The sequence below is a fragment of the Salvia miltiorrhiza genome, chromosome 1 (genome assembly GCF_028751815.1).
Source record: "Salvia miltiorrhiza cultivar Shanhuang (shh) chromosome 1, IMPLAD_Smil_shh, whole genome shotgun sequence".
Taxonomy (NCBI): Eukaryota; Viridiplantae; Streptophyta; class Magnoliopsida; order Lamiales; family Lamiaceae; genus Salvia; species Salvia miltiorrhiza.
In genome coordinates this window covers 64,372,424-64,396,225 of record NC_080387.1, presented here as the reverse complement: position 1 = coordinate 64,396,225, position 23,802 = coordinate 64,372,424, and the positions used below count along the sequence as shown (strand labels likewise).

The 23,802-nt window shown below is 32.4% G+C and overlaps 1 protein-coding gene and 1 long non-coding RNA gene across 2 annotated transcripts; both read right to left on the bottom strand.

Moving 5' to 3' along the window:
- Window positions 1-16,190: 16,190 nt before the first annotated feature.
- On the bottom strand, window positions 16,191-16,979 carry LOC131004949 (uncharacterized). Its single transcript, XR_009095171.1, has 2 exons — window positions 16,642-16,979; window positions 16,191-16,569 (listed from the first exon to the last, which is right to left on the bottom strand). It is a non-coding gene; the product is annotated as an uncharacterized LOC131004949 (long non-coding RNA).
- A 3,072-nt stretch (window positions 16,980-20,051) lies between these two features.
- On the bottom strand, window positions 20,052-21,849 carry LOC131004944 (transcription factor MYB36-like). The gene is made up of 3 exons (XM_057931719.1): window positions 21,482-21,849; window positions 21,261-21,390; window positions 20,052-20,920 (listed from the first exon to the last, which is right to left on the bottom strand). Exons 1-3 carry the CDS (start codon window positions 21,615-21,617, stop codon window positions 20,224-20,226), a joined length of 963 nt encoding a protein of 320 aa, XP_057787702.1. The 5' UTR covers window positions 21,618-21,849; the 3' UTR covers window positions 20,052-20,223.
- Window positions 21,850-23,802: the final 1,953 nt, after the last annotated feature.

Below are 23,802 nucleotides of genomic sequence, written 5' to 3'. Positions count from 1 at the left end.
AGATGCATAAAGTTTCATACGAGAATGCATTAACTTTCATATAAAAATGCATAAAGTTTCATATAAAAATGCATAAGATTTCACCCCACCCCAACCCCACCACCCCACACCCCCAAAAAAAAAATTATTTTTTTAAAAACTGATTTTCTGACCACTGACCCACCCCTACCTCACCCCCCACCCACCCACCCACCCACCCCCCACCAATTTTTTTTTTATTTTTTTATTTTCTCAAAAACTGATTTTCTGACCACTGACCCCCCCCCAACCCCCAATTTTTTTTTTGTTTTTGAAAAACTGATTTTTACATGCATAAAAAAATTACATGTTTTACATGCATATACTTTGACTGTTTTGCAAATGTATGACAAATTTTTTCGGGCTTGCAATTATAGGACAAATTTTCAAAAATTGAGCATAAGTAGGACAAATTGAGCCCGAAAAATTAATTTGTCCTGTAATTGCAAGCCCAAATTTTTTTGTCCTACATTTGCCAAATGACCAAAGTTACCGTCCTAAAAGAGAGAGAGAGAAGAAAGATTTTTTTTTTTTAAATTTAATCTTTAAATAAATATAACTTTTACATTTCAAATCAAATATTTACATAAAATATATCAAATTAAAGCTCTTATTGTGATCTTTAATTTGATATGCATATTAAATATTTTGAGCGACAATTTTGGAGTGGCAAGATATTAATTGTTTTGCCACACAAGAAAAGAAAATATAGGGGAAGAAAAAAGGAAATAAAATAACCCTTAAAAAGACAAGATTTCAATTTGAGTGGGAAATTTGGAGTTATAATAAAATTCAAGGTTTATTTATAAACTATATTTTTTTTATTTTTTTATCTTTTAATTATTTTATTTTATTTCTTTCTAAAATTGTAAAATTCGACTAATTATAAAATATGTAATATGCATATCAAATTAAAGATCACAATAAGAGCTTTAATTTGACATATTGTATGTAAATATTTGATTTGAATTGTAAAAGTTATATTTATTTAGAGATTAAATTTTTTTTAAAAAATTCTATCTTCTCTCTTGTTTTTTTAGGACCGTAACTTTGGTCATTTTGCAAATGCAGGATAAATTTTTGGGCTTGCAATTGCAGGACAAATTGATTTTTTGAGCTCAATTTATCCTACTTATGCTCAATTTTTAAAAAGTTATCCTACAATTGTAAGTCCGAAAAAATTTATCCTACATTTACAAAACAGTCAAAATTATGGCCTAAAAAAACTTTGGAATCTATATATATGCGTAACATTATGAACTACGACAGAGAGTAGCAAACCGGCCGTTAACATTATTGATATGATTTCTATTTAAAGAGTTGTATAAAAGTTGATACAAACAGATATATACTCTGCTTGTCATGCAAAAGTACTGAAATTGGCTAGTGAATGACAGGAACATGCCATCCCATTTTCAAATCTCTATTATCTCTTCAGTTGTAGTGCCGACAATATTTTTTATATATAGCAATATATTTTTTCACGGCATGTAAGAAACTACCAGTAATATCTCCGTCCGTCAAGATTATGACAATTTACTTGGGCACGGGATTTAATAAAATTAATGATGATTTTGATGTAGTGGAGAAATGATCCCACCACTTTATGAGATGAGTGGTTGAGATTGAATTTTGAGTGGTTTTTTTGTAAATAAAGAGTGTTAGTAATGATAAAATATTAAAGAAGGTGGTGAGACCATTGCCATAAAAGAAAAGCGACATAATCTTGGCGGACGCCCAATATAGTAATTGTGACATAATCTTGGCGGACGGAGAGAGTACTTATTAGTATATATGTATATCAAAGACTCTTTATAATTAGTTTTTTATAACTAATTTTTCCCATTTACAATTTCTTTTTGTTATATAGAAGGGGAGAAAAGGAAGAAGCCCAAACTGAAAGGTGGGAAATACGGCTCTATTATGTGCAAAGCAAGACGTATATAATCCTACGTATATTATAGTAAAATAAATCTTATCCTGTGTGGCATCGTATAATCACTTCATTCTAATTTTCCTTAATTCTCATTCATTCTTATTTATTTATATATTTCTAATCAATTTTTTTTTTACATTATAGCAAAATAAATCTTATCATACGTGGCATCGTATAATCACTTCATTCTATTTTTCCTCAATTCTCATTCATTCTTATTTATTTATACATTTCTAATCAATTTTTACATTTAAAAACTATTAAATAATCATATAAATTTATAGATAAATTCTATACTATTAAATAATCATATAAAACTATTAGATAAAGTTTGTACTATTAAATAATTATATAAAACTATTAGATAAATCCAACATATCCATTTAATTATAAATCCTACATATCCATTTGATTATCGGAACCCAGCCAAATTAAAACACATTAGCACTTCGAGGGTCCATTCGTTTATTTTCAAACGCCTGAAATCCCTCTCAACCTCATACCAACTTTTCTTATATATATAAACTCAATGACCAACAAGAACTCATCATGCCTCACAATCCACCTTTTTTCACTTGAAAATTTTAACTTAATAAAATGATGGCATCCAGAATAGGAATCCTTATACCCATTTAATTGAGATTGTTCCAAGTGCGACTAAAATTTAAATAAAGTACACCAATAAATTAATCCACGAAAAGCAATCAATTCAAATGTCAATTCATTTTTCAGAAAAGATATTCATTAACTAAATGTTATAAATAAATAAAATACATGTCTATGCCCAATCTATCTATATATATATAATAGCAAAATAAATCCTATCCTACGCGGCGCCGTATAATCACTTTATTTTATTTTTCTTCAATTTTCATTCATTCTTATTTTTTTCTAAATTTTTAACCAATTTCCATATCTAAAAAAGATTTATATTTGTATTTTATTTTATTATATAATATTAGTTTAAGTTCATCACATCATACTCACAAATTAATATGTATAATACGTTTATATATAGATGTATTTACTTAAATAATTAACTATATATATATATATATATATATATGATTGAATATGATTTCAAATTTGACGATGTTGTTTAAAGTTTGAGGCGAGATTATTCTCATAACTTAATTATAGTTTCACAAATTCTAGACAAAATGATACTCACAAGTAAGTTATAATCTTCAAGCTCCATACAAGATGATGCTCAAAATTCAGATGTGGTATTTCAAACTCCAAAGAATATGATTTTCAAAATTTTGACGTACAAATGTCATATGTGGTCTTTAGAGCTTCATATGATTATTTGGTCTTATTAGGTCCATATGAGATGATACTGAGATGACATATGTTTAGTTAAATTATTTCTTATCCGTCAAATTTAAAAAATTTGTTCAAATTTGAACAAACTTAATACTCTCTCCGTCCCCCAAACATCTTCCTAAGAGAGGATGACACGAGTTAATTTTAATAAAAGTTAGTTATTTATTTGATAAGTGAAGAATAGGTCCCACAAAAAGTGAAATTATAAAAGTGATAGTGAAAGTGGAGAACGAGTACCACAAAAAGTGAAATTGTAAGAATAATAATTAGTGAAATTGTTTTCAAAAATAGGTTAGGAAGATGTTTTGGGGACGAACCAAGATAGAAAAAAAATGTTTGAGGGATGGAGAGAGTAAATATTATCGATATACGATTAACAGCAGATGCGACACATCAATCGTACATCATATCATACTTTAAATTTACATATTTTTTTCTTCTAAAAATATATCTTCAATCCCACATCAACTTTTTATAAAGTTCATCAAATGAATATTTATATAAAAATGTATTTCTATTATCACAACAACCTACATTTAATTGGCGAAAGTGATTAAGATTAATATTATTTCAAATATTGTATTACTAATTTAATTTGATCATATCAAATTAATTAAAGAAATAATTTATATATAAACTATTTCATATGCTATAGTAATAAAAATAACATAAAATAATTATAAATGATGATATAAAATAATTCTCGTCGAATTTCGACGGGTTAGATGTTAGTTAAAGTTTATGTCAAAATTACTTGATACGTGTATTGCATTAGCTAATTTTACGATTTTCTATTATATTTGATTATAAGTTTATTATGAAAAAAGTAATTAAAAAAAATTCTCTCTATAAGTATTTTCTTTATTTTTCCTCATTTTCTACAAAGAAGAAATAATACTACCTCCGTCCTACGAAGCATGACCCAGTTTCCTTTTTGATTTGTCCCACGAAACTTGACATATTTTTAAAAATGGCAAAAAAAATTATCATTTATTCACCTTTTCACCTACCACACTTAACACGCAAAATACCAATTTATTAATTTCCGTACCGAAAGGAATTGGGTCATGCTTTATGGGACGGATGGAGTATTATCTCTCAATTTTTTGTGTAATGATTTTTTTTTGTATAATAATATTATTCCAAAGGGTGAACCGTGAAAAATGAAGGAAAAAAAAAGGAGATTAAAAGAGAAATTTTTGAATCTCTCATTTTTTTTATATAAATTTAAAATCAAATAAAACACACCCTAATCATTTTACGCATACAACACCTGAACCAAAAGCTAATGGCAAAATACTGCTTACATCAATCATGTATATGATGATCCCAAAAAAATAAAAAATCTTTTTTTATGATGACATTTTTGGACATATCGATATTATTACTCCCTCCGTCCCACCATTTTAGTCCCCTCCCATTTTTCACACATATTAAGAAAATGCATTTAATTTTTATATTTTTATCTTTTATACCCTTATTTATTATTTTCACACATCCTTTTCACATTTAAGTGAAGCATTAAATAAGGTTAATTAAGTAAAAATAATACTCCCTCCGTCCGCCAAAAGTATTCCACAATTACTATATTTGGCGTCCGCAAAAGGTATTCCACTTTCTTTTTTAAGCCATGGTCTCACCATCCACCTTTATATTTTATCCTTACAAACACTCTTTATTTACAAAAAACTCACCCCAAATTCAATCTCAACCACACATCTCATAAAGTGGTGGGACCATTTCTCCACTACATCAACATCATCACACATTTTATTAAACTCCGTGCCCGGCCAAAGTGGAATACTTTTGGCGGACGGAGGGAGTATTTTTATATAGTACTCCCTCCGTCCCAACTTTTAGTATCCAACTTTCCTTTTTTGGTCGTCCCACATTTTAGTATCCATTTCTATTTTTGGTAAAAGTAGGTGGTGCCCTTACTCCACTTTAATTATTTTAACTCTCACATAAAATGTGGGACCCTTATTCCACTCACAGCACATCAATCACTTCTATTAAAACCCGTGCCGTTCTCAACTGGATACCAAAAGTCGGGATGGAGGGAGTATTAATTAAAAAAGTGAAATATCTTTTTGGGACATCTCAAAATGAAATAAGAGACTAAAATGATGGGACGGATGGAGTATTATTATTTGGTGTATCTAATTATCGAACATGGTAGTTGACAGCTGACAAGATGGTATATTCGACGGTTCATATTGGTTTAGGTATTTATTTAATCGCCTAATCATTACAATGAGTTAAAAATATCTAAAGCACATGATAGATAGAAAATGGTATTTTTGATATCGATGAAGCTGATTTCAAGATTAACAAATGCTGAATATTCCAAGATGTCGCTATCTGATTTCACTAGCGGTGTACGATAAATCTTGTGACTAGAAAACTATTAAAATTTGAACGGTCTAAATGAGTCGTTGCACTATAAAATGCTTTAATAAATGCATTTCAATTGACCGAGCCCTTTCTTCTTCTTCTTTTTAATTTTTTTTTTCATTTTCTTGTTTAAGAGAACAGTTAATTCGAAAATTTATCAGTTTTCTGTGTTCATAAACTATAGACTAATTTTAACATTTTAAAATTATAATTATATGGAACTATATAAATGACGAGAGAAAATACAATATTTACATAGTTTTTGTCTCAACTTTCACAAAACTCATAATAATTCCCATTTTTAAATGAAGAGTTGCTTGCACTCCCGTAAAGAGGTCCGTATTGTGCGGATATTTTTTTAATTAATACTAATTCATTAGATATATGGAAATCAATTATTAAGTTTTTTTTTTGAATCTATCAATTAATCAATTATTAAGTTTTAATTCCTCTAAAAATCACTGAGTTTTAATTATGGATATAGGTATAGGTCAATATATAATTATGAGTAATTAAACCCTTATTAAAATCTATTAAACTCTAATTAAGAAATAATTATATTTTAATTATGACTTGTTAAACTTTGATTATGAAATTATAAATTTGTGACGGTAAGTGGCATGTCACAAAAATAGTTACGTTTTTAGGTGTAATAGAATTGGGGTATTGATTTGTAAATATTCGAATTTTTTTCATTTTTTATTTTGCATTCGAACTTTAAAATATGCATTATAAATACATTAATGTTGTATTCTTTCTGATTTTGCATCCGACAAATCAAAATCCGACATAAATCCTCTTACTAAAGTACTCTTTATTATATATTATATTATTTTAATATTTACTAATAATTTAAATCTAAATTTTATTTTAAATTAATGAATTGAATTCTTAAAAAATAAAATAGAAAAACAAGTGTGTGTTCCCTTTCCTTCACCTTCGCCATATGTTCGCTAATTTATTTTACACCGCAAATGTACGGGTGCAATTGTATATCGGCAAACAAGATCGTATTCTACAGATATTGATAACTAAGTAATTACTATAAACTATATTCTCCTATCTGAATTAATGGTAAATTTGGGTGGTTTTAATAATTGAAATAAACAGGAACAATAAAAATCACACAAGATAACAGATGGGAGAAATTATGGAGATAAAGATATCCTAGATTTTCGATTTCAACAAATTCAGGAAGTCAGATAATTCAAATCGATTAATCATGCGAAGGCCGATTCTTGCTAAGATAAGCGTGAATTAAATCTATACCTACTCCCATAATATACAAACCGTAGATTACATGCAACTATGCAAGACTATCATCCTCGGATCGTACTTTGTAGAGACGGAGCTAGGGGGATGGAAGGTGGTGGCGGCCGCCCCCCTTAAATTTCCAACCTTTTTTTATATATATGTATACATATTATAAATATTTATAAATTTTTGCAGTTAATATATATATATATATATATATATATATATATATATATATAAAAGTCTAATTATTAGACCATAACATCATCTTAACCAATTTCTAATTTCATTATTCAAATTGAATCTCAAATTATTAAAATTTAATTTAAATAGCTTGGACTTTACTTAAGTAAATAATTCACTATATCCTTGGATATATAAAATCAATAATGAAATTTTATTTGGAGGAGAAAAAGTGATTATGTATGGAACTTTGTGTGATTGAATACGATGAATGTCATCGATAGTGTTGAATTGATTAAGTACTAAAATTCACTATAGATATGCATGTTAATTATTACTAAAATTATATAGTCAAAATTGAAATTAGTTGCATAAGTCTAAATTAGAATATTAAATTTATGTATTTATTTCGTTGTTTCTATATAATTGATCAAATTTAAAATTAATTGTTCTTAGTAATTATTACCATATAATTTATCTTTATAATTTTCAAAAAATATTAATGTACAAAATATTTGTAAATTATGCGAAAAATATTACTCCCTCCGTCCACGATAAGTGTGGCCTTTTAGTCATTTTTGTCTGTCTACAATAAGTATGGTATTTCTATTTTAGGAAATACTATACCTTTATATTTTTACTCTTATTATACAATATTTGACAATAAAATCATCTCATAAATAATTTATCAATCATCTAATAAATTAATTTGATGAGTCCATTTGTTCACTTTATACACATCTCTCATCCACACCATGCACATTTATCGTGGACGACGGAGGGAGTATTCCAGATAATATTAAATATATATTAAGTTTTTATACTTTGGATTTTGAAAAACTTCGCCCCCCTTATATAAAATTCCTGGCTCTGTCCCTGGTACTTTGAATATATAACTCCCAATAGTTCATGGCATTGAAGCCATCACACAAGTCTTAAGTCCTCTCGACTAATATTTAAAAGCATGTTCCATATTCTTAGTTCAAGCATTAATAATCATCTTTCGATATCAAATTAATGCAATTAGTCATGCAAAATTGGTGATCATTCAATTAAGCAAACAATATGCACAAGAACATGAAAATGAAAGAGTATGTCTAGATTAATCAAACTAAATAAAATAAAAAATTCATAATTTGTTTACTTCCTAACTCTAAACAAAAGATTACTAGCAAGACATTGACATGTAAACTAGAAAACCATAAATAATGGAGAATAAAACCATAAAGAATAAAATTCGGAGGAAAAATTGTAGAATCTCGCTATCTGTTGCTTTCACTCCACAGATCTTCTCTTCTCTTCTTGTCTCTCAAGCTCCACAATATAGAAAATCATAAAATAAAAGCTCGGTTTTCTTTCTTCAAGCTTTCAAGGGGTATTTATTTATAGGTCAAGATGTCGAGTATTGAAGAAATCAAGTGTAAATCATTTTTAAGCAAAAAAAATTGTCAAAACGCGGTCAAACCCAACAAACATGTGGCCCGAGGCGCGCCCAAAACAGCAAGATTCGGTGAACCATGCGGCCCCAGCATGCGGTCATGATAACACTCACTTTTCTATGAAACTTAATGTTATTGTGATGTCAATTTTGTAGTGATGAGGAGTAATTTATGTAGAGCAGAGGAATGACTTTACTAGGGGAATCACGGGATGCAGCGAGATGGTTTTCGCCAGAGGGATCACATTCGCCAGAGGGATCACACTCGCCAGAGGAGCCGCCTTTACCAGAAGAACCACCCTCGCCAAAGAAGCCGCTCTCGCCAGAGGAATGGTCTTCACCAGAGGAATCACCAAAAACGCGGGGAAATCTCCCGCGTGAAGTCAGTTTTACTATTTTGCCCCCGACCATGCAAGGCGCATGCTCCAATGTTGATTTTACTATTTTACCCCTTTACTTGTAATCTATAAATAACAGCATACGTGCTCTTTGTAACCTTACGTGATCTTTTACTATCAAGCAGCCATTTTACTCTCGTGCTCTAGAAATTCCGATTACTCTTTCTTGTCTTCTCCGATCAAAACTAGGTATAATTCACGATTTACTCACAATTCACCGATTAGATAGATACTCACCCTTTTATGTTTCACCATGTAGGAAATTGAGTATTTGATAGTTGTTTCGTGTTTAATTTGATTTATCTTGTAAAATGTGATACTTGCTCGTAATTTGATGAAATCTACAAATATATTGAAACTGAAATTGGTAAAATGGTCTAAATTAAAGTTGTTGATCATTTCGATACGAGTTTGTGAGCGCAAACGAATTGCAAATCGAAGCTCAGACGAGGGTGATAGAGCCGAAACAAGAAAGTCGAGCACAATTGTCGATTTCGACGGCCGCTTTTGTAATCGTTGTTCCGGTAGCCGAAATCATTGTTTTCTCCACGTTTTTGCATATTTTGGGGCTTTTATCTGTATTTTCGAGTGTTGCACTATAATTATCCCATGTGTCTATAGGTCCTTCAAAATTCTTTTTGGGTTTTATTTATTTCAGTCTTTTCAATTGCTTTATTTTTAATTATGTTTTTGATTTATATAATTATGTATGACTAGTTTTATTTTTTTATGCTAGGGTTTGTATGTAGTTAACTGAATTTGTGTGTTTGATTTATTGATATCAATTTGCCCTCCAATTCCCGATTTATGATTTTCAGTGCTTGATTTATTGTAAATTACTTGATTAATAATTTGTATCTCTAGCTGTTCAATTTGAAACTGGAATGTGATAATTGTTCAGCCGATTTAGAAATGCATGATATAGTTTTACCTAGAGACTTGAATGTGATAGGTGGGCTAGAGGAAGCTATTCTTCATGAGCTATTTGAAGTTAATTTATTCTCTTGATCCTTGAATGTGATAGGAAATTTATTAATCTACTTTCAAAGTTGTTCGTTAGAGAAGATTATGAATAAGGTTGTGATCTTCCATCAGAGCTGGATTAAATTGGTAATTGAATCAATAGATTAAGTACATAGGTTTAATTAACGTTATACATTCCCTAGGATCAGTCTTTTATTTTCTTGGTTCTTTTAATCTGATTTTATTCATTTGCATTGCTTGAGTTTAGTCTTAATGTTTCATCATATTTTTGTTTGATTGCGTGGATATTGACTTAGTCTTTATTATAATTATTCATTGTGTTTTCGTTTATCAGTCCCTATCGGATATGATACTCGACTTACTACTTGCTATCCATTGCATCATTTAGTTGGAGTATTTTATTGCTAGTATTTCAGTGATCAGATTGTACGTCTCGGCCGCATGGGATTTCAGCTTTGCACAATGATTTTGTTTCGATTTTTGATCTATTTGCGCTCAGGAACTCATATTAGGATGAACTTCAATTTCCATTTAGACCATTTTTTCAAATTAAGCTTCAATATTCCTGAAAATTCTCACAAATATAAAGGAAGTAATAAGTCTCGACAATAAATCAATATACATTCAAATTAACCATCAAACACACAATTTCCTATAAAATTGATAGCATATTGACATTAGAAACATTGAAATATGTGTGTACATCACTGTCTAACTCAGCCACACGATAGCACAGGTCTTGCCCCCCTTTCGACTTCATCTTGCTCTCTCGGTGTGAACAACCACAATCGCGACCACATTTTTCCGCATCATCGTCGTTTCGTCCCATCCTTTCTGTTGTGAAAAAAAAAAAAAAAAACCTAATTCATGCTAGTGTTCCTCAAAATACAAAAATTATAAAATGTTGGAACATAAAACAACGACGTTTTAGAAAATGTGCAACTACGTCTTTTCATTGCACTGCCGATCATGCCACGCCAATTAATCTGGTTGCCATGTCAGCTACGATTTAAAGGTATTTTGATATATTATGAAAATAATTCCACCGTTAAATGAAAATAATTTTTAATGGGACAGATAGAGTATTATATTACATTAAATATTAACGAAAATAATTTTTTCAAAAACTAACTATAAATATATATCATAAAAATAACTTAACTGTTAAATTATTTTATTGTAGTATTAGACCGTAAATGAGTACAAAAACATGGAACAAATTCAAGGAATAAAACCTCGATCACGGACGTCGGCACCCAAATTAATTTTAATACTTATACTTGAATAATCTAAGTACTTTCAAAAATTACATTGTTTTCACCATTATGACAAAAAAGTCCAATCGAAACGGACGGTAATGCCATTGCGGCATTTCCCTATCAGAAAAAGGCACACTTTATAGATATTTATGAATCTTAATGAAGTGAAGGACAGAAATCAAATTTTGAAATTTGGCATGCAATAAGTAGATCACCAACCAACGCTTCTTCCAATTACCACTTTTTTAAAGGCAAAAAGTGTATATCATTTGTAATTTTGTGAGAGTTGTCATTTTTCGTCTTAATAGCCGAGGACGGCTTAAGTTATTAGTAATAAATTATTTAAGGACTTTGGCAGACATGCTCGCAATTATTTGCAAATATGATGTACGTGGATAAATGTGATAAGCAAAATGAAATAAATTAAAGATCCAACTTGTGTGATTAAATATAATGTTGATGTAAGTGATAAGCCATTGTTTGCATTTGATAATGATGCTTCAGAGAGCGTGAAAGTTCTCAATTTTGCCCTCAATCTGGCAGTACTGTCACACCGCTATTATGAATTTGGGAATATTATTCATTATTAAACGAAAAGGAAAACAACAACCATAATAATAATAATAATAATAATCATTGAGGTCTAGCTCAAGTGGCAAAGTTGAGGCACCTAAAGACTCTCATTTACGAGAGGTCTTCAATTCAATCTCGTCTGAATGTGGTGTAGTTTTCTCATCTTTATGTGTGGATAGTTTTCTCACCTTTATGTGGGTAGTTCAATCTAGTGATTATTCTAATTCATTATGCTATAGCTATTTAGACTAAACAATGAGGTGAATGGTTTGGTTATCTAAACAATTATCAAGCAAATTCAAAGACAAATAAGATCAAATAGGCAAAGTGTATTAAGATGTGATGAATGTGGTTTAGGGATTATGCATCGATGGATTAGGAATGGACTTCAATTTAGCTCAATATTAGTCTTGATATTCCTATTTATCTAGAGTGATCTCCCAACTAGTTCTAGCCCCCTCCCGGACGACTAAAACGGTAGATTACGGGTCATAGTTGCCGTCCCCGGTCAACTTCTAACCTATAACTCCCAAAAGCACAATAAGATCGATAAACTCTCACCCAACTCTCAACCTCCCGGTTTATTAAGTCAATATGTTTCAAGCACCTAATCTATTATGATTATCCTCTCTCGATTCAAATCACAAATGAGAAATGCATAGAAAGTGGCCAACAATCCATACAAGAAAGAAAACTAGGGCTTGAAAAGATAATGACAAGGAAGTAATCAAGACATATATTAAGCATAATAATCAATCCATTACATAATCTACTAGCCTAACCCCCAAACCAATGGGGGTTTTAGCCTACCATGTTCACAAACAACATACTTAAATCAAAGAAGAACATATATGAAAGGAAGAGTAATGAGTAACAAATTCTATTAATGGGCTTTCTTGAATCTTCTCTCATCTTCAATGCTTCTTCAAAAGGTAGGTGTGAGCATTAATGGAGGTTAGGGTATTTGTTTGGAGGATTGGGAAAGATGGAATGGGTGTGTGTAATGAATCATGTGAGAAAAGAGGGGGAAAAGGGGGTTTTGGGGCAAAAATCGCGTCTATCCCGCCTTTTTCCCGCGACCACGGCATGAACCGCGGCCAAGAACGTAGCCGGAAGGAGAGGAGACCGCGGTCGAAGCCCGCGGCCGTGGTTCGGACCGCGGGTGATTGCCAAAAATGTTCTGGACTGCTTTGGAGCAGAGGCCCGCGGTCGGCCCGCAGCCGCGGCCCGGACCGCGGCTTACTGGGCAATTTTGGAGCAGAGGCCTGCGGTCAGGCCCGTGGCCGCGGCCCGGACCGCGGGGTCCTGAGCTTTATGCGCAGTCCGTTTGTTCGGTACGAAAACCATGTTTGTCAGTAGTGGTTCTCACCTCTTGGGTTCAATCCCATGTAGTTTTCTCACTCTTGTCTGTGGATAGTTTTTCCATCTTTGTGTGAGTAGTGATTCCGCCTATGTGTGGGTAGTTTTCTCATCTCTTGGGTTCAATTTCGCATGCGTGCGGTTCCCATGTAAATTTATCACCCTTGTGTGGATAGTTTTCCCACCTTTGTGTGGGTAGTGGTTCCGCCTACGTGGGGTTCAATCCGCCTGTGTGCAATATAATTCAAAAAAAAAAAAGTTGTGCAAATGTATATCATCAGACCTTTAATTAGGATCAAACTAAACAGCAAAAGAAATAACGAAATCAATATAAATACGTAATGATATTTTCCTCGAGTCGTATTAGGAAGTTGCATATTAAGGGATGAAACAATTATAGCATACAACTATAGCATGGATCTGTAAATAAACCAAATTACATTGAATGACTTCTTATTTAAACTTTAATTTGAACATAGATATTCAGGCATACTCAATGTACTGATTAATTTGATAGGCATATTTTTTTTTTCAAGTATCACATAGGTGTGAACTGTAGTTTCATTTTATTTAGATTTAGTTTTGTTTGAATATTAATCTAATTAATTTGCATCTGAAAAATGGATTATTTCTAGGTTTTAGCATTCTTAAAGAAAAAAAAAAATACTCATACAAACTAAAATATATACTCCCTCCGTCCCATTACTTTTGGACACAGAGATTAAAAAATGTGTAGAAAGTATATAAAGTGGATTGGTAAAAATTATTTGAATATTAGGTATAGAGAGAGAGAATGTGTTGCCAAATAAAGGAGATATTTGTAATAGGACATCCCATTATGGAAAGTAGGACATTAGTAATTGCACGGATGGAGTAAATAATAATCACTTGTTGTTAAATTTGACATTTATACTCTTAGGGCGTGTTTGGTATCTTGGGCTAGATATAACAGTATTGATTAAATTCGGTTAGATAAGCTAGTTAAACAAAGATTAATTACTATTGATTGTGTGTTTGACTCATAAGATTAATTATTGGGTTTAAGCAGTTTTCCGATTGGTATCCAATGTTAAAAATTAGATAACAATGTCCTTACCCATTTTGTCCCCAAAATAATTTTGTAATGGCAGAAATCATCGTCATTTTCATTTGTGTCTTTGTGTGTGTGTGTGTGAGAGAGAGAGAGAGGAGAGAGAGGAAATGCCATTTGTTCGTAGGGTCATCTTATTTTGCTGAAAACCAGAAAAAGATAAAAGCAAAGGAGAGTTATTTTGGGGTGAATGGCTGCTGGACAGCCGGAAAAGCGGAGAGGGAGACGGCTGGACGACGACGCCGAGCGCTGCCTGCGACACGGTGACCGACGGAGAAAGAGTAGGGGCGGCCGGCGCCAGATCTGGAAAAGGGGAGGCGGCGGCTGCGTTATGCTGCTGTCGACGAGGGGGCGGCGATGGAGGCCGTTGCTGTTGACCGGAAGAGGAATATATGTTGAAGGAGAGAGAGAACTCAAAGAAACGATGGTGCGGCGTCGACTGTGCTGGCGTGACAGAGAACGCGACTGAGGGATGAGAGAGGGCGAGAGATGAGGGAGGATCAGGAGAAAGAAATGTTGAGAGAGAGAAGGAAATGCGGCGTCTCCGGCGACGGCGACACCGTCGAGGCGGCGGCAGAAGCCGAGAAAGAGGGGATGATGATTAATTATACCGATTGAAAAATGGGTAAACAGAATTTGGTTTGAATTCTGTTCTAAAAAATTGAGGGCAATTAAGGCAAAGCAAAATTTAATATGGGTCACTGTTCAAAATGGGTAAAGGTAACGGAGGGGGGGTGCCGGATTCACAAACCAGATGCTACAGTATTTTTACCCCGGGCCGTGCCTCATTTCCGGGCCATCTGTGTAGTGTTTAGGGGATACCAAACAGACGGAATAACCCGTATAAAAGCACTAATACTCCCTAATCCATGCAACCAAACACGTCCTTAAGGAGCATTATCTTTAAAGGATTAGCATTGATAGATAAAAATAGTAAGATTAATTATTTGTTTACGTTGATGGATTGAAACTTTGAGATATTCCAAGGTCTTTTATTATTTCTATCATTTAAGTTAATTTTGTTTGATTCTTATTCCATTGAAAGGATGGGATGAGAGAAATCCTACACTTAAGGATAAAAATACTCAATCATACATCTTATCAATCATGCAAAGTGAATGCCCCTTAATTTTCACAATATAAAATAATTAAAAACTTAAAAAGAAAGAAAGAAAAAAGAACAAGCCTCCATCAATCCCCATCAGATGTTTCTCTATCCCCCTCCCCTTTCTCTTTCTCTCTCTCTCTCCATATCCGCCACCTCTCCCCTCCGTCTTGAGTCCTGACGCACTGCACCGTCCTTTGGCTTGTTACGCTTTCACATATTCACCCCACCTCTCTCTATCTCTCTCTCTCTCTCTTCAGATTCGCTGCCTTCCACCTCTGCTTCATTGTGCCTCCATCCTCACCTCATCTTGTTGCGCCTCCGCGTTGCCTCAAATTTGAGTTAAGTTCAGTGCTCAACACTCGAATGTCAAGCAATATTTCAAATTGAACTATTGATCGATGCTCGACACGCAATGTTCGACACTCATTGCTAGAGTGTCGAGGAATAGTTCAATGATGTTGATGTTCAGTGTCGAGTAACCGAGCGTCGAGCACTGAACATAACTCAAATATGAGGTGACGTGGAGGCGCAACGCAATTGTGGTCATCGGCTGACAGTGGTATGGTGGGGAAACTTGTATTTTTTTTTAACAAAAAAAATTATAATTAAATTTAATGTTAAGGGGATATAAGGGTAAAATTATCCTAATGGATAGAATTTGTATATTTATGCTTTGTGTTTGAAAAAGTATATATATGATTTTGGGCCCGTAAAAGAACTTATAGAGGCGATGATGATTGTATATATGAATGGGCTGCAACAGTCAAAATTGGGCTTAGCTTTTGTCCATGGTCGACTTGGTTGGTCCAATTAGGGTGGATGAATTTATGAATACAGGTAACAAGTTAATGGGTAGAATAGGAATAGCAATAAGAAGAATAAATGAATGAATTAAAGATGCAGAAAAGCAAGAGGTGATCTCGTCATACACATTTCAAACTGGTAACGAGGAAAGGAAAAGGAAGTATATTGGAATATTCAAAAGTAATGAGTTGGCCGGGACTAATAATCCGGCCATCGTTGAGGAGACAGTTGGCCATATCCAGGCGTCGAAAAACTCTGGGATTAATGAGAGTCGTTGATGCGAAGGCGGGACAAGATATTTGGACATCATATACTCCCTTAACGCTCCATGCCTCGTTCACAATCTGCACTGTGTATTTCGGAACATGAAGGCTTGCGAATCCTGACGCCCATTGATATATCTCCATACACCCAGGGTTACATCGCTCCGGATAGATTACCCAACCTGCAATACTACTATTTAATTTATAAATCGCACGATAATTGAATCTTAATTGTACAAGAGGGTGATACATACATGATATAGTGAATGGAGAGATGAGGAACATCATCATGATGATGCTGATGTAGGATTTTGCCATGAATTGGAGGGAGAGAAGAAAATGGGGGAGTCGCGTTTGTGTGTTGTGCTGAGCATTGAGCATAGCTCGCTTAAGGTTTTTTAACTGACACCTTAGCAATCAATGGATTGTGTTGGTGTTTGAGAGGGATTTTTGGTGTTGTAGAATTGGGATTCCAGCTGTTTGATGTCTCTTATATGGAGTATTCTTTTGGTTTTGTTCAATATATATAAGGTCTGATACACAAATATATATGCACCCATTATATCTACTAAGTACCAACTGTATACGAATGAGCCGAATCCAATTCAACTTTCCATAAAAGAAATACGCAAATGAAGCAAGCTTTTAATTAATCCAGCGCTCGCTACAAAATGGTACTCCCTCCATCCCACGAATCTCGACACGTTTGGTTTGGGCACGAGAATTAAGAAATTGTAGATCAGTGTTTAAGTGTATAGATAATAAAGTATAAAAGTGATAAAGTAAAAGAGAGAAGACAATAAAAGTGATAAAGTAGGAGAGGGAAGGTAATAATTATTATCTTATTTGAAAATATGTCAAGATTCGTGGGACGGCCCAAAAAGAAATACGTGTCAAGATTCGTGGGATGGAATGAATATTATTGTTATTGTTATTATTATTATTATTATTGGATTTTCTTTAGAATGTATTGAAATACTTTTATGAACTCTTCTACCATTGTAGCTCCCAACACACTTAAAAAGTAAAAACCTCAACTTTAAACAGAAATCCGGAACATTTTCTTACGTAACATTCTTATTTATAGATGGAGAGATAATGATTGGGCCTCTAGGAAGGACAGAGAAATAAGTTTGGGCTATATATAGTTGAGTTAAGTGGGCTTAAAAGTCTTTCAGAGTTAGGCGCTGGGAGTTATTCAATTGTTGATGCATTTGCATTATTTACTTCTTATTATTATTATTATTTGGAATCAAAGTTGAACGTAAGTAAGTTGTTGGTAGGCGGCGTCAATGGACTAAACTAATTTGTACATCAATGTTCAAGTGAAGACTAATAGAATAGACATGTTGTGTTGTCGTTATTGTACGTGTACACAATCTCCTATGGGCTGCTAAACACAATCCTATGGCTGATTTATTATTTACGAACATAACAGTCTGCATCACCTCTCAAAGAAAAAGGTCCGACGACGACTTTCATTGTTCCTTACTTTTTATACCTTGTAATTGGATAAGCGAATGGAGATGAGTAGGGGCACATCATGAATTTAACATTAGGGAAGCTCAATGCATGGCATCTCAAACTATCATGGGGTTTAGGGGTGGGAGCCCCAAAATCATTTTTTTTTTCTTTAGCATTTTCGTAGTTTGTACAATTCATTTTTATGTTAATTAAAGTAGAATTTTAATGGGTTTAATATTAGAATTCAGCCAATTACTATAATAAATATTTCTTCACATTCCATTAATTCAACAACAAGTATATTGAAAACATATACAGACCTACCTTTATGTGTTTTTTTTAATTATTTTATCTTCTAAAAAATTAAACTAATTTTCATTATTAATACTTCAAATTTGACTTCAACTTGAGGATTGACTCAATTCAACATTGAAAATTAACTAAGAAAGGAAAATGAGACAAAAATAATACAAACTTAACAAATCGATACCTATTATAAAATAGCCTTGTTTTACAAAATTTGATTTCCCTGTTATATCCCTTATATATACTTAATTAATTTAAGGTCAATTGTGTAATTTAATATATATTGTACATATAATGAATTTGGCAATATATTATTGTTTATGTTAATTTATATTTTAATAATTATTTAGGTAGTAGCATTTTTAATTCATTAGTATTCACTAGAACTCTTCGAAGTTAGTATTTTTAATTCTATAAATTGAATAATTTAGAATTACAATACAAAGGATATTCGATTTAATAGTTTTATTAGAAGTTTACTTTTGCTAGAATCCTCATAATTAAAATAATTATATAAAGATGAAACCTAGAAATAAACATGAATTTCATATCAATCTTATCTTCTTTTTGGTCGTGTTTTTTATATTAAATTTAGATGAGTTTTTTTTTTTCAATTTTATGAGTTTTAGAATATTATAATCTAAAAAAATTATATTGATTCAGAAAAAATGATAAATATACTAGAATAAAATAAAATATAAACTTACACTCATAAAAAATTATTTATTAAAATATAATTTCTTTTTACGTGCGGATGCACGTCATCTCTGCTAGTTAATATAAAAAATCATTATAAAATGTTGAGCAATTAAAGTGGATACTACGATTATTAAAATAATTTATTGTATTTCTTATATATATAGAGAGGAGGGCTAGGCTAAAAACAGTTCTTAGAGTATAAAATATAAATAGATCTACATCATTGATCTACCCATAATCTAGTTGTTGAGATTTTATTCTTAGAGAAATCGTATGTAAATGTATGAATTCTATATAGGACGTATATGAATTTTCTATATATGTACATGTCTGAATTGCGAAAATTAAAATTTTGCTACCCTATCACTACAAAACCATGTATGGGATTAAAACTCAAAACCATGAATTCATCAAACAAAGTTATTTGATGTTTTTGTTTGTCGTCTTTTGTTTATCGATCTCTTTTAGAGTTTCGTGCCCTTAGTTTGGTTTTTTGTGCTTTCAAGGGTTGCTATTTTTTCCTTTTTCTTTTATATTAAACCTCAATTTCATCACCAAACAAAGTGATGAATCAACCGTAAATCCTGATGTTCTAATTAAGGGTTGAAAATGATTCATATTTTATATTTTAAAATGTGTTTTTATTTTAGCCCCTCCTATATATATATATATATATATATATATATTAGTATGAAAAAAATAATAAAATGAATGACTTTATTCTAAATATTTACTAATCTCGCCATCTCCAAAAAATATGTGCAATTTGTTGTTTTGGAACGTCTTTAAAAGCATTCATTTTTCATTTTTGACACCACTTCACTCACAACAAATTAAAAATCAAGTGAGATCATTTTTCTACTCACACACATTAATCTAATATTTTCTAAATTTTTTGCCATGCACTAAAAGTACCGCATGTTTTTGGCAACGGAGGGAGTATTATTTTCGTTATAGCAAACTCTGTTTATAATTATTAGTAGTCAAAAGGTAAGGTGGCGTTCCATGTTAATTAGTTTATGAAACATACAAAGGTAAGTCGATCGATTTCTGTCGATTGTGCATGGAATCCAAATTGATCCACCAATGTGACATGATATTCAACAGTACAGCTAGCGATATCCGAATCCTAAAAGTAGGAGTAATATCATAATTCGATCATCAGTAGCCTGCTTCCAAATCAAAACAGTTAAAATGAAATAATTAGGAAATGTCCATTCGACTACATAAATTTCCGATGACAAAATGAACACAATATTATTAACCCAATTTACAACATCAGCGATCAACTCCTTCCCACTTGTCTCTGGATCATATCGTTTATGAAGTAATGACAATATAACAATAACAAATGATACATACCCTAATTAATGCATATTATACCCTATCACATAATCTTGAAAATTGGCATCATGAACCAAACTCGTGGAACCCCAAGAGTTGAAGAGCGCGGAACCGGCAGCGAACTCATTAGGCCACCACGCTTGATTATTCCCCTTGGACGCATCCATCTCTTCCGCAAGAAAACTCGAAGATCTGTCGTTGAGCAGATCGTCCAGTTCAGCATGAGTAAACCCTGATGTATTCATCTCAATTCCGCCATTTTGCTCAACAAGACTGCTTCCTTCACCACCGTTCAAGGCGAACGAGCTCTCTGATGACGAGAAACCATTGACACAGCCAATCTCAACTTGGTCGTCTTTCAAATTGCTATAATTTTGATCAGCAGGAGGAGGAGGTTGAGAGTCGATTAGGGCGTTTTGATTTTGAATCTGACTATGATCATGGGATTGGATCATCTTAGGCCAGAGCGCAGGATTGTTGTAGAAGGAGAAAGGGTTTTGAAGCTGCATGTGAAGTTGAAGCCTTTCCATGGCTGAACTGCTCAGATTCTGCAAGCTGGCCTCTTCGTTACCATCTTTAGTTTCCTGCCCTGCGATTCTCATCCTGTTTGTGCTCGATTGCTTGCGCCGCCCTAGCAGTTTTTTCTTCAGCCTCGTGTTCCAGTAGTTCTTGATATCGTTGTCTGTTCTTCCGGGCAGCTGAGCAGCAATTATAGACCATCTAATTTCAAGAAAAAATTAATTAAGTGATTAATCGTCATCAAAACCCTAATTAATTATGTTTGTATATATTGATGCGTATTAGATCGGAACAAATTAAAAGCAGTAAATTAATGTGCATCAAATGAAACCCTTCCAAATTTTGTGATACAGAATAAATGATGTAAAGAAGAATACAAAGACAAGTCGAATAAATTTGTGAAACGTAAAAATAAATAGCAAATTAAAAGCATCATATACAGTCGAAAAACGACAAGCATTTTAGGCTGAACTCAACTCATCCCAAAATTTTGGTGCGGAGAATCTGAGTTGAAGCATGTGCTTAAAAACAGACAAAGTACCTGCTTCCGATACTGATATAGAGGCTGCAGATGATGTTGTCTTCTTCCTCGGTGAATCCACCATGCTTGATGTTAGGCCTCAAGTAATTCAGCCATCTCAGTCTGCAGCTCTTCCCACATCTCTTCAGCCCTGCACCAACCAAAATACACCTTTAATAAATCCAATCATCGATATGATCATCTAGAACACAAATAAATCATTTTAAGGTGATTTTATGTACCGATTTTCTGGGGAAGAGCGATCCAGTTCCCACCGGTTCCATATGTCTCGATGTAGGCTTTGAGCTTGGCGTCTTCCTCCGGTGACCACGGCCCCTTCTTCACGTTGGCTTTGTCGCAGCATGGAGCTCTTCCCATGGCTTTTCCTTCTCTCTCTCTTTTCCTTTTTCTGGGATGCTTCAAAGAAACATAGAGAGATTGAAAACTTTTTGTGTTGTTGATTGTTGTCGGAAGGGAAGACTTGGTTTTATAGGTAGGAAGATGATGATGTGATACTTGAAGAACCTAAAAAGTCTTGCAATCCTTTCTAGGGTTTCTGCATTTTTTTTCTATACCCTCAATTCCCTCATACATTTGGATTAGTTCAGTCGTATTATTTTATTTTGTTGTGATTATTTTATGTATAACGTGACAAGGAACTGCATGAATTTCTCTGGAATAATTGTATTAAATTCATTTGCTTTATGGGGTTTGCAATAATTAATTGTACAGGGGAAAATATTGACACACCAAAAATCAAGATAGAAGCATCTCTGGATTTGTGTATTTTGTAGACTATCTTTATTTATTTGTTGGAGCCTCTATTCATGATTATAAATTTATGAATTCAAATTATTAGTCATTCTGTGGGATATATTCATCCCGTAATTCGAAATTATGTGCTTGTAGTAGCAGTAAGTATTGCTAGTATAGTTTATATTGTTGCTTCTACAAAAAGCAGAACATGACAACGTTAATATATTAAATTAATGTTTGAAATGCATGTTGATAGAGATAAGGACTTTACTATAGAGTAGTTTTGATCATTTAAAATACTCTTTTTTCACATATATTTATTGCATATGTGCCAATCTTAAATGTTTAAGATTTCTCAAATAATATTTTTCTTATAAAAACTCTCATTAAATTAATCATAAACTCTTAGCATTGCTACATATATCAATCATAGACGGATACAATAGAAGATGACACACTGTGTGTGTGTTGGCCAAGCGGTAAGGGGTTAATGCCTAAGGCCAAAGGTCTTGGGTTCGAGTCCCCTGTGGCGCGACTATTTAATTTCTTTATCTAATATTGTAAATTTATCAAAAAAAAAAAGATGACACACTAGTAGATAATAAACTTTTTGAATTAAATTTTGATGTATGCATGTCTGCGCGCAATTCCGAAAATAGAGTTAATTTTGTATTTCGATTAATGTGCAAGATGAATTATAAAGAGTTAAAGACTTCAATTATTCAATACATATATCATGCAATTAACCATGTTTTTCGTTGAATTGTTCTACTGTCCGATATGTATTTAAAGTCCAAAGAGGTTTAAATTGTTTAAGTATATATATAGATTATTTATTCTTTGAATTTATTTCCCAACAAACGAAATAAAAAATAAAATCATCGTATTCATTCATGCGACACGTTTATACTTTCGGCAGCTAATCTGAAATAAATACTCATGAAACTGATAATTTCATATAAATGTGTTGGCTGTAAGAAAATGAAGCTTCTCTAGAGGAATTTATCTTCAACAACACGTTTTGTGATGTCAGGTTAATTTGATTGAGAAGCTTCATTTGCATTTCGCATGGCATAAAACAAGGGAAATTTACAGTAAATTACTCAAACTGATCTGTTTGTCTTCCAGTAATTAATTTAGAGTTCGGACAGCCAAAAAGTTATTTTTGATCTTTCAATTCCCACCAGCTTGCTGCTCTAAGATTTGTCGTCACTAATTGAATCTTTCAACACCACAAAATCTGTGTGTGATAAGAATGAGTAATTCGTTAACTAAAATAATAAAGTACCATAAGATGAAATCTGGATTAAAATCTTTTTAAATTATATAATAAAAAAAAGATAGTACTAGTTTTTTAGCCTTTGAGATATATTAATATGTAGAATATCATGCGCCTTTGAAATAATTAGTTGACACGAAGTTACCTTGTGATACGAAGTAGGAGACCAAATTAAACCTCCAAACTATATACATATAATCTAACATCATGTCATTAATTATATTCTCCCTAACATCATGTCGATCCTATCTTGTGATGGTTTTATAAAGTAAAGAACCTGGTAAAAAGTAATGATGAGTTGAATAATAATTTTAAAATATATGTTCAAGCTAATAACTTTACATAAAGAAAAGAAGAGAAATTTTGAGACTCAGGAAAGCTCATTCTAGTTGTCTAATTCAAGGAGTAATTTATTTTGGATTTTATGGAATGAGATTCAGTGTACCACACTTTATGTCTCATTTGTGTCCCACTTTCAATTTTATTTATTTTCTTATATATTTTTTCTTCAATTTCAACTTTATATGC

Bases quoted from the DNA above. Each gene is read 5' to 3' on its own strand.
- LOC131004944 (XM_057931719.1), bottom strand. From the start codon at position 21,617: ATGGGAAGAGCTCCATGCTGCGACAAAGCCAACGTGAAGAAGGGGCCG. The intron at 21,391-21,481 runs GTACATAAAATC...TGGTTGGTGCAG, and splicing joins CGCTCTTCCCCAGAAAATCG to GGCTGAAGAGATGTGGGAAG. The intron at 20,921-21,260 runs GTACTTTGTCTG...TCTTGAAATTAG, and splicing joins TATATCAGTATCGGAAGCAG to ATGGTCTATAATTGCTGCTC.